Source organism: Alligator sinensis, unplaced genomic scaffold, assembly GCF_000455745.1.
Source record: "Alligator sinensis unplaced genomic scaffold, ASM45574v1 scaffold1030_1, whole genome shotgun sequence".
Lineage (NCBI taxonomy): Eukaryota > Metazoa > Chordata > Crocodylia > Alligatoridae > Alligator > Alligator sinensis.
This window is the reverse complement of record NW_005842592.1, coordinates 552528-563643: the sequence shown is the minus strand read 5'-3', so window position 1 is coordinate 563643 and position 11116 is coordinate 552528. Positions and strand designations below refer to the sequence as shown.

Sequence of the window (11116 nt, the reverse complement as noted above, 5' to 3'; positions counted from 1 at the left end):
AAGTGAGCCAAGTTGTTCTTAATAAGCTTATTACCAGCTTCTGCTGATTAATCAGAATGGAGTATTTGATCAGAATGCTAATTTTTCTGCTGTGTGGCTCGTATCGGTACAAATCTTGCTTACAGTACTATTGGAAGTTTGACATTTTGCACAAGGTATTCTGGAAGCCTTAAATTAAGCTGAGTGATGAAGCTTGAAATCAGATTTTGCTCTGTGCATGAATCTTACTCTGCAATAACCTTCATCCAATTTTAACATGTCTAGTATATGCATTAAAGATTTTTTTTTTTTTTTCTTGGGGCCTGCTCAAGAACCTGCAGGTATGAATGGGCTTTAGGTATAGCCCTTAATACATGCTTGAGCAAATTACTTAAGCATATGCTGGATTTCAGGCATGCAGACGTTCCTGTCACCATATTACTTTGCTGACTTCAGCACATACCTATCATTTAAAGTGCATGCTTAAGTGCTTTGCTGAAATACAGCCCTGATTTTTGTATTATCCCCTTGTAGGGATGCACCAAAGTGTTTTTTGTTTTTTTTGTTTTCCTCTGCTTTCCAAGAGAAACACTTCTGCATAGACATGTGAATATCTGAAACATGAGTGCACTGAATGTTTCATTCCAAAGGTTTTCTTTTTTTCCCCTCCTCTCAAAGCTGGCAAGAATACAGGGGAAACAATAACTGAGAAATTAAAAACCAAGGAAATACTGCTTATATTGGAAACTTTGGAAAAGGGGAACACTTGCAAAGAAAACCCATTTCCACTGCAAGGCTGAGAACCAACCATTTTGATGGGCTCTCCTGAGTGTGTGAAGGAGTCAACATCTTGAGTTGTACTGACCAAACCTTTAGAGATTCAGGAATTAATTACCTACGTACCTTGTCACTGTTGGTGTCTTGGGACATGAGTAGGATTATAAGTTTGGCTTTGGTTATGCTTGTCTGCATGTAGAGGGTTGCATCAAGTTTCTAAGGTGAATTTCCTGCTGCCAAGACACTGTAGACTGACTGACTGACTGACTTGTTCTTGACAGCTGAACAGGATTGACCTGGTAGAGATGGGTCACTGGTTATGGGAGACTCAGATAGCAGTGGGAACTCTAGAGCAATAGTTAAGTGGGGAAAAGCACTGCTTGTCCAAACTAGAGAAAGGAGGGCATGCTCCCTGGGGCTTTTGGTAGGGGAGCAGCCTGTGCTTTTTTGCCCTAGTTCTAGTCCCTCTTGGGTGGATATTGATAGGCCCCATGGCTTACCTTTTGGTTTCTATACTCCCTAAAGTAATACACATCATGGGCTAGAGTAGCATTATCCATCCATTATAAATGTACCTAATTTTGCCCTATGTACATAATTATTTGCCTCAAAATATGGTCAGAGCCCATTATTCCAGGCACCACAGAGAAACCTAATAGGAGTTGGTCCCTGCCCTGGAGAACTTAAAAGTCTAAATAGACAAAATGGGTGAAGGCAGGAAAGAGACCTCAGGCATAAGGAAGATGCATGTACCATTTGAATCTTTGAACAGAATTGGCTCCTCATAGATGGTTGTTGTTATTATTAGATCTCCATATGATCCAGCATACAATGCTGCTTTTTAAACCGTGTCAGATGGGATTTATCAGAGACTTAGAGCTAGCACTTAACAAAGTTTTCTGCCTTTACTGCTACATGTGAACATGGGCTTCCCTCCTGCTTATTTTATATAGAACGGCAAAGTGATTTGATGGATCTGAGAAGACAGTTAGCACAGCCTGGAAACAAAGCTGTTGTCTGTGGCTGTTACGTTGTCAAGCCAAAGTGTTGAAAAATCATGGAACTGGTATCCCGTTCCACACCATGCGACTGACTTTTTTTTTTTTTTTTTAATTTATAATCAGGACATTTTCAGTCATAACTAATGTGAGGTTCCTTTTCTTTTGGGGTGGGGGGTAGGGGAGGGCTCACATGGTCTGGTATCACATTTCCAAGTTTCCCTGCAGCTATAAGGTCTAGTTTTCATATAAAATTAAAATATACACATAATCACAAGATGCCAGAAGCTGGGACTTTTAAAAAAATGTAAAGGACTTATGTGGCATCCAGAAGCACAGGGCCAGGACTTATGAAGCAGCCTAATTCCTTTTCTAAACATACAAGTTATACTGCTGTAGCTGTATTGCAGCAGTTAAAGTAGTATGACATACTTGTGTGGACACTGTTAAACTATTTAATGAAGGTGCGTGATTCCAGTGTAAATGTTTTCCCTATATGGGAATAAGTTCTACTGGATATAACTGTTTGTACAGTAGGGATTGGTTTAAGACCACTATGTTGGTGGGAAAATGACACCTGTAACCAGTGTAGTTAAATTGGGGGTGCAGGGGAATTGGGTATAGATGAGATTTAAGGGTTTAGGAGTCTCAATTCACTTTAAAGAATGTAGGATCCTGGGATGTACCAGTCCCTGTAGGAGACTTGGAAAATCGCGCTGTCCGCAGTTCCTGCTTTGAGCGCTTGGAAAGTTTTTCTTCTGTGTTTCTTGATGTTTCAGAAAGATTGATATTTTTCCAGCCCCCACAGATGGACAAAACTGAATGATTTGTGTTTCACTCTAGAACAGGCAGGGCACTGGAAAGGAATGATTTGTCCAAGAGCTCACTTAAATGAATAACTACTTTATTTGTGGATGGTGAACTTGATTTCTCTGTGGAAGACCACAAAGCCCATTTGAGACTTTCACCCCCCTTTAATTGAAAGGGTGAATAGTGCCTTGCACTTACGCGCCCCCCCCCCCCCCCCAAGTGTCAGGGATTCTACCTCAGTGGCATTAAAACAAAATTAATTATTAATTGCAATGATTTATTCTTGCTCTTTTAAGGAACTGCTTTCTGACTATTGCACATTGTCCTGGAAATTTCAGATAACGCTCAAAAGAAATAACCTTGCACTTGCATGTTTTTTGGAGAGAACCCGTATATATGCAATTAAAAAAATTTTTTGGCAATCTACAGAATCAGTTCTGTTCAGCAGAAACTCCATTAAGAAAATTAAAGTCCAGTGTCCTCCCTTTGATTAGTCCAGAGCCTAGCAAAATCCTCCAAGGTAGAATAATGAACGAGGCTTCCTTTCATCTTTAATACTTGATTAATCAATAGGAAGAAATCCTTCTGAGTGACTAATCTATACTTACTTTGATAATTGGCCCTCTCGCTTGCAGCAGTGTTGACTTGGCAGGATTTTTACAACCTTGTTTTTCTTTCTCAGTTGACATCCGAAGAAAAGGACTCTGCTGTGTGCTCTATTGAATTATCTCTTTCCTTTTGCTTTTCTTCCATGGTGCAAGAGTGAGTAACGTTCTTGAAGTGTGCAGTGCCTGGATGTAGAGAATTGTGGCTTTGAGATGTTGCATCTTGATTGTTCAGTGTGGCATTGAGCTATTTTGGGAATAACTTTCCCACTTTCCTTGTAGGTTTCTTAGGAATACTCATTTACTCAATTTTACTAATAGACTGGACTACTTGAAGGCCCAGTAGCCTCTCTTCTCTGTAGGAGTTTATAACTGCATCCTTTAAAACCCTTTCTACTGGCCAGGTCTTTTACAGGGTCAATGTAACCAAGCAGGGATGCAATGCATGAATCTGGAAGCTTTGGCACTGAGCTGTTGCAGATGCAAATGCTTTATTCATGCAAATTGACTGAGTGCCTGATTTGCATATGCATTATGCAGTCTGGATTTGGAGAGAGAGGCTAAAATGTTGGCACTGGATTATTTCACAGTTGGCTTGGGTATGTGTAGAATCAGACCCTGATTCTATGTTTCTCTCAAAATGGCACAAGTCCAGAGTAACTCTGCTGATGTTAAGTGGCATTACATCCATTGAGAGGGGAAGCAGTCTCTTTGACCTGGCTTTCGAAGCTACTGACCAGCCAGCATCTCCCATTTGAAAAATCACATATAACGTTCACCAGACGCAGGTGACTCTCTTCACTGTGCTCCCTATGGAACATGTCCTTGATTGTCTCGCTTCCAAAAGGAAACAAATCGGTCATTTTTAAATGCTGTTCCCCAACACTGTAACGCTCCTCATGGCTGGCTCACATGGTGAGGAAAATGCTCTCTCACTTTCTAACTGCGTTCAAGCTGCAGCAGCCCAAGGACAGGGCTGACAAAATACTTGTTTTCTTCTGAATGTTAAATACAACTGAAGGCTTCATTCAGGTTGCTCAGCCAATAGCCTTGTTAATCTAGGTAAAGCCCCTGATAGCAGTAACCAAAACGGCTGTGATCCTGAGATGCGCTGCTTGGACGAAGAGCAGCTCAGCATTACTAGATTTTGACTGTAGGGGGAGGTCTACCTTTTCACATCCAGCTAGATTTGAACCACAGCTGCTACATTTGGTCCACCAAAAAAATGCTCTAATTTAAAATTATCCTATCATCGTTTGACTGACTAACTTTGAGTGGCAGTGCTGGTCCACAATGCATGTTCTTGAAGTTCGACTAAGGAGCTTGAATCCACAAACCTGCCTGGCCTGTTGCGGAGGTACGTTCTGATGATTGGATGATGCTGACGTCAAAAAGCTCAGCTTGGGGCTTGTATGTATGTTGTGTTAACATGGCTAACCTAATATAACTGTTGGAGAATGGCTCCCCTTCTAATTAAGAAGTCCTTCCCTTTGTTGTCAGTGGAACTGGAGATCAGTCATCGCTGAAGTCACCAAGTAGTTATTAAGCATTTCCCTCCTGAGTTGAAGATACTAGCTTAGTAGCTTTCCATTGCTGTCCATTCACTGCTGTTCCCAGGCTTTGTCTCACCATCCTATGGTTCAGTGCAACATAAAGTATCAAGTATGCATAGAGTAGTTCAGAAGTGCCTAAGAAAGCTACTGAGACTTGTTCTCTGAGTCTCTTGGTTGCTTTTGAAAATTCCTCATATATTTATACAAAATAAAGTAACAACCAAGAGGACCAGTGCTAGGCATACCCCAGTCACATGACTTCTGTCCTTTCTTGCCTGTCCCCCTGCCCTTTTTGTGTTTTGTCTAGTTCATAAAACCTGCTATGAAGCAACATAGTTCTCTTTACTTCTCTAGCACTCTGCCCATACGCTAAAATGCCACCCTGTAACAATGCTAACAAAACAAAATTTTGCAAAGGAAGAAAGAATTAAAACAGGCCACATGGGACAAATGAGAAAACATCACAAAAATATCTAAGAGTGGGGTGTTCATCAAATCATTGTTGCAAGATCTTGGGCATTTTTATGATCCAAACTTTTTTTGGATTGATAATGTTTTGAAACGCACAGTGCACATGATGCACTCTCCTGTAAGGAAACAGTTGCCCACAACTAGAACCTCATTCATTAATAGCACTTGCATGTCACTACAATTCACAGAAGTGGGTTTTAATGGATCAGTTCTCATTCACATGTCTGCTTAACATTTTTGCTGTATGGCTGACCAAAAAGAGACAAAAGGGAAGATGGATGGTCCCTCGTGTGTGTGTGTGTGTGTGTGTGTGTGTGTGTGTGTGTGTGTGTGAAAGGAGCATAGAAGAAATGAGAAGATTGCTCTTTGGAGATATAAGGAATGAGAAGATATCATGCAGGAGGTACAAAATTGGGCCAGGCCTGGAGGCAAAGGGAATCATTTCAAACAACACTTGCTGGTACTTCCATGTGGACTGGTCCTGGTGGGGTGCCCATCCTGAGATGCCTGCAAAAGGGCTGAGTTTCAGAGGATGGGTGACTGCTGCTTCTGGAAATCAGACCCCTGGAAAGAATATCTTAATATGAATAACCAAAAAGATAAATCTAATTGAAAGCATGACACTTGGCAACCTTAGGGGCCTTTGCCAAACTCCCAGCTCTGAGTATTTCAAGTAGAATCCAATCTATAATTCTCTGCAATTTCACATGTTGGGATAATGTCTAGATAAAACCCATAGAACCCCAATTTAAGTCAGCCATGCAGTCCTTTTACCTTAGCACTGTTGGCCAGGCCTGAAAAAAATGATCATTATTCAGGACTTCCTCTGTTTTGCATCTAAATATTGTCTTGGTGTCATACTTTCCCAGTGAGACGATGTTTGCTTCTTATTAGTTGGAACAGGAGCCCCATGTGCTCATCTAGAGGAGGAGATATCCCTGTGCTTATTATTAACAAAGCTCCTTTTGAATCTCCAACTCCTTAGGTTGGCAGTGGAAGCCCCTGCCACCTGCCTCTCAGATAATTGAGACAAACATTTTTGCTCTCGGCAGCCTTTGCAAACAAGATGCTGGCACAGTCGCGATGGAATTTACTTCAGGAGAAAATGCAACCAAGGTCTAGCAGAAAAGCCTCTTGGATAGGGTTTTCTTTAAAGCTGCCATTGGGTGGAAGTCCAGGTTCATCCCACAGGCATGGTTTTGAAGGATCTCCGTACAAGTGAAAAGTTGCAGCAGCGTTCACTCAATTGCTTGTTTTAACTTTAATTTTTTTGGGGTGGGGTCCAGCTGTTTCCATTTTTATATCTGGTGACTTCTTCCTTTTCCTTGCTGGGCCATTTTAGGTAGAAGGGCTGGGAATGCCCCTTAGCTTCCATGGCTCAGACAGGGTGTGTGCCCTGTCCTCACAGGGCCAGAGTCTCAAGGTCCTGTGTCCTTTTGCTTTGCTCTTGCATTGGAAAAGCCATTGTGAGTATAATAGATTCATACCCATCTCAAGGCTTTTGCCCACTGCCACAGTGATGACAAAGGGACCTTTGCAAATGAGAATTTGGGCCACACACGCTGTAAGTCTTGAGCTTGCCTCTCAAGGCAAGGGCCTTCAAAATTCAGGTGGATATCAGAAAGGTAACTTCTCTATTGTGTTCTTGCAACTTCCTTCTCTGTGTACGACTTCACTTTGTGCACCAGAAGAACCATTTTTGCATGAAGGAACATGTGAAGGTGCCAGTCCCAAATTTTTCACTTACCTTTGGCTTGTCAGCTCAGCACAGTGACGCTCATCGTAATTTAAAAATATAGGTATCTTTAACTCTACCTTTATAATTGCACATGGCACCATTTAGGTCTACACATTGCTATTAGATGTGCCCCGCTCACCCCCTCGCCACCCCCCTTTTTTTAATTTAGTGTGATAGAGATTGACTTTTTCATGGTGGCCTTGAACTCCAGCCAAAGACTACATAGCTGTCATGGTATTTTTTCCCTTGATCAGATGAATCATTTATTGTTGTGACTCAGAACTAAAATCATTCTGCCCCTTTTCAAAAGAGACTGAAAGCTGTGCATGCGAGGCAGTGAGGTCACTGGACTACAGAGCAGTTGGTATTTCTATATTAGGTACTGATAAATTTTGGCAGGATTCACTCTGGTTTTACTGGTTTGAGGAATCGCAGAAATTTGGAAGTGGCGTCTCATCCCACATCAGTGATACCATAAGGACGCAACTTGACAATAAAATGCTACAGTAGCAAAAAAAAAAAAAAAAAAAAGTTTTAAATCAATCTCTATCCTGTCCCATCTTCTGTACTGTTATGGTATAAAGACAAGGTCCGTCTGTATCTTTGTCTTGTATAGCACTGAGCATGTACTTGGTACCTAATGAATAACGTGTAGAGCCTGTCTGGATACTGAGAGATCTTCTGAAAAAATAATAATCTAGATGTAAAAGTGCCTTAATGGCATACTTGCCACATGTCTGGTGTTGTGAAGCCTTCCCCTGCAAAGTGAAATGACCAGGTTTTCCAATGTGTAGCTAGCTCATGCAAGTACTTTGTGCCTCCTTACAAAGAATGCTGTCTTCGAGGGAATCAGGAAAATTTTGCTTGTATACTCTGCGTGAAGGAGCCTTACTAACAGCTCCTTAATTGAGTTCACTGTCAAGACCTGGTTAATATGATTGCAAAACCATTTGTTCACACATTTTAAAAAATCCAACAGATTTTTGTGCAGGGAATCTATATTTATCAATACTGAGTTGCATTATGCAACAATGAAAGCTGTAGGCATTGTGCTCTTTGCATCTTGATGTTTGAGTTTTAACACTTCAGGATCTGAAATACTTCTTGGGTTACTAGACAGCTCTGTTGGCCCAAGGCAGATTGTGAGGTCTGGCATTGCCACGTTTTCATAATCTTCATGTCTGTTTGGACACTTAACAGGGACAGGCACCCTACTGTCAGGCAAGAGTAATGAAGATAACATGCCTAACTCCCTTGCATAGGTTTGCAAATCTGTGGTCCTCCGTTCTTTAACACAGAGATTTTAATAAAACCAAAGACCTTGTTAATACACGAAAAGCTAGTTGTGAGCTTTAAACTGTTTTTCAGTCATGGATTCCTATCTTTTAATGCTACTGCAAGACTGAAGGTTGTTTTTTTTTTTTTTTTTTTTTTTTTGTTCTGGTGACCTATTTGGCAGGTGTAGGCCTTGGTGGATTGGGAGACCTGAGTTCTCTCCCCGCTTTCACAGGCTTGTGTGACTGCGACCACATAATCTGCATACTTCTGTGAAGTGCTTTGAGACCTTTGCCTAGCGGGTGCTCTGTAAGCAGCAGTTGTGTTCCTGCATAAAGCCATGCTAATATTTTCTTGCAGCCAACAGACTATAACATAAGATGATCAGTCACCTGGTTGAAAAGCTGTTTAATGACTTTTTCTTTTTTTTCTTTTGGTATCTTTCTGCTTCCTTCCTTCCTTGCTTCCTTTTTTCCTGCTTAACTCAGAAAAACTGATTGAAGGTCTCAAATCTCCTGAGACTGCGCTTCTGCTCGCTGATATCCTGCCTCTTGCTGACCCCTTCGGTAGCACCTCAGATGCTGTGAATGGTAAAAAAACAAAAACACAAAAAACCCCCCCAGGAAATAAGTGTCGTTGATGTGCTTTGTCCTGTCCTGCATGCTTACATCATAATTCTGCATGTTAACTCCCCCGGGCATGGGTGGGGTATGGCCAGACCGCAGCCACGAAACACAGTTCACTTAAGTTACAATGCATGAGGCAAAGAGACAGATTGACCTCTCTGAGTGTCACACTCCAGGACAGCAGAAGGAGGGTGTCTGAATAGACAACAAGTTGGAACGTGTCATAAATTGCATGGCAGAGTTGTGATCTATGCAGGTTTCTGTCCTGACATGGATGAAAGGATTAGATGTTGTGGGAAGAGGAAGAATGCCAAAAACCTAGAGAGAATGGATGGTTCAGCAAGGAGGATACTGACTTTGGACCTCAGAGACTTGTTCAATTTCCTGTTCTGCTACAGGCTTCCTGTATAACCTTGGGAAAGTCTCTCAGTCTTTCTGTGTCTTAGTGCTCTGTTTATAAAATGGGATGGTAGCATGTTGTGAGGGTAAACAGACTAAAGATTTTGAGGTGCTTGGCTCCCATAAAGGAGGTAAGAAAGAAATGGACTAATTAATTCGGATAGTATTTGGCAAATGCCAGCCACTAAAAATGGTCAAACCTGAAGTTGGGATTTGTTAGTTTGCAACTTTGGGTGTGTGTGTGTGTGTGTGTGTGTGTGTGTGTGTGTGGGGCAGGGGGACGGGACGACACATTGATTCATAAAAAAAATGCGGGTTGGAAGGGACCTCAGGAGGTCATATCTAGTCCAACCCCCTGCTCAAAGCAGGACCATCCCCATTTGATCAAGTTTCTTTTCCCAGCATAGATATTGGGACCTTGTTTTATAAACAGGAGAATAGTGACTGATGCTGCTTTGTTGTATCAGTTTTCCCACTGCTATTCCCAGCAGCTCTTTGAACACTCATAAATATTGCCTCCTAAAGCACAAACAAGCTCTGAAATTAGTTTGCAAAAATACTTATTAATCTTTTTTGCGCTTTCCAACCTAAAGTGTCCTAGTCTCAGAATACAGAGAGTGACCCTCTTGCTTTTTTAAATTGCTGTCCTCACTCATTACCTGTTTGCTGAAGTTGGAGTAGGGAATCAAATGCATAGCTATATCTCCCCTAATGGTCCTGATCACATCTGATTCAGTGTCCCTCTGTCTTTCCACTTCATGCATTCTGTGTAAGTAAATCTCTCCGTCCAATTTTCCTCAGCACTTTGTCTCCATAATGGTATTAAATAAAAATGGATAATCTCTTCTTTCATAGAAGGGTGGGGATTTTCAGAGGGCCCTAAATAAGTCCTCGGATCCTTTTGGCTTCCAGTTGGGTCTGGTCGCCTAATTCTAAGGTACATTTTGAAAATTTTAGCTGAGTGATGTGGGAGCTAAAGTGAGAATGTCCTAATATGCTATAGAATGTGCGTTGCAGTGATGTGTTAGAAGAAATAACATCTACCATGTAACCCATATCACATTTGAAACTGGGCTCGAACCAATGGAGCCCCCCCACGAAACATCAAATTTCCCTCCGGTTTGAATGAACTAACTGGAATATAATACCAAGGTGCCATGTTCTTGCACAGGTAGCTGCCCTATATATTAGAGGGATACTTACAACGTCAGATAGCTGCCTGCTCAGTTTCTGCCTGCACTCTATCCGGTGAACTAACTTCTTGCTTCTCCTCTGCTCTGCTATTTTGTGCCTTTGGAAAGGAAAAGCTGAAATAGCTGTTGAGAGTCTCATACCCGGCCTCGAGGCTCCATTGCCCCAGCGCCTTGCTTCGCAGACCGACTCCGTCACTTCTAATAGAACAGGTTGGTGAGATGTCTCAAAGTGAAATGTAGTGTTAGTGTGGGCTGCACAACAACTTTCCAGTTGAAAGGAAAATCTCAATTTAAAACAGAAGGCTTTTACACTCTTGGCCCCTGCCCACTTTAAATAGGGCTTGACCACACTGGAAAATTAAAACTAATCTCTGCAGGGTCCTTACGGGTCAATGTATTGGCTTGCTGGAGAAGGATGTGGCAGAGGCTTATAGTAACTCATCCTGCAGCCTCTTGGTTCCAGAGCAGACATCACTGCAGGTTGATAAGTCTTATAGCTAAGTGCGCAATGCTTTTTGTTCCATCACAAAGGACCCCCAGGATCTGGGGGGCAAGGTAATGGTTCTTTATGGTATACTAATCCACCAATGCTTTTTATATGATAGAAACTACATGTGTTCCATCAGCCTTGCCTCCCTTTGAATTGTGTGGCCCAGCATTATATGTTCTTACTTACCTGTATGCTGCTGATG

The 11116-nt window shown here is 41.8% G+C and overlaps 1 protein-coding gene across 7 annotated transcripts in view; it reads left to right on the top strand.

Annotated features, from left to right (window-relative positions):
* AAK1 (AP2 associated kinase 1) overlaps positions 1-11116 on the top strand; it is a 101373-nt gene that overhangs the window by 75732 nt on the left and 14525 nt on the right. For 3 of the 7 annotated variants that reach the window (XR_003096079.1, XM_025214629.1, XM_025214628.1), the window contains exons 18-19: positions 8695-8796; positions 10533-10634. The exons of 2 other annotated variants lie outside the window; for them this stretch is intronic. Coding sequence is in view for 4 of the 5 variants with exons in the window: in XM_025214629.1 (XP_025070414.1) it covers positions 8695-8796; positions 10533-10634 (204 nt within the window). In the remaining variant the exon portion in view is untranslated. Of the gene's footprint in view, positions 1-3246; positions 3327-8694; positions 8797-10532; positions 10635-11116 lie in introns of all 7 variants that reach the window. 2 more of the 7 variants (XM_025214630.1, XM_025214631.1) reach the window with 1 other exon arrangement.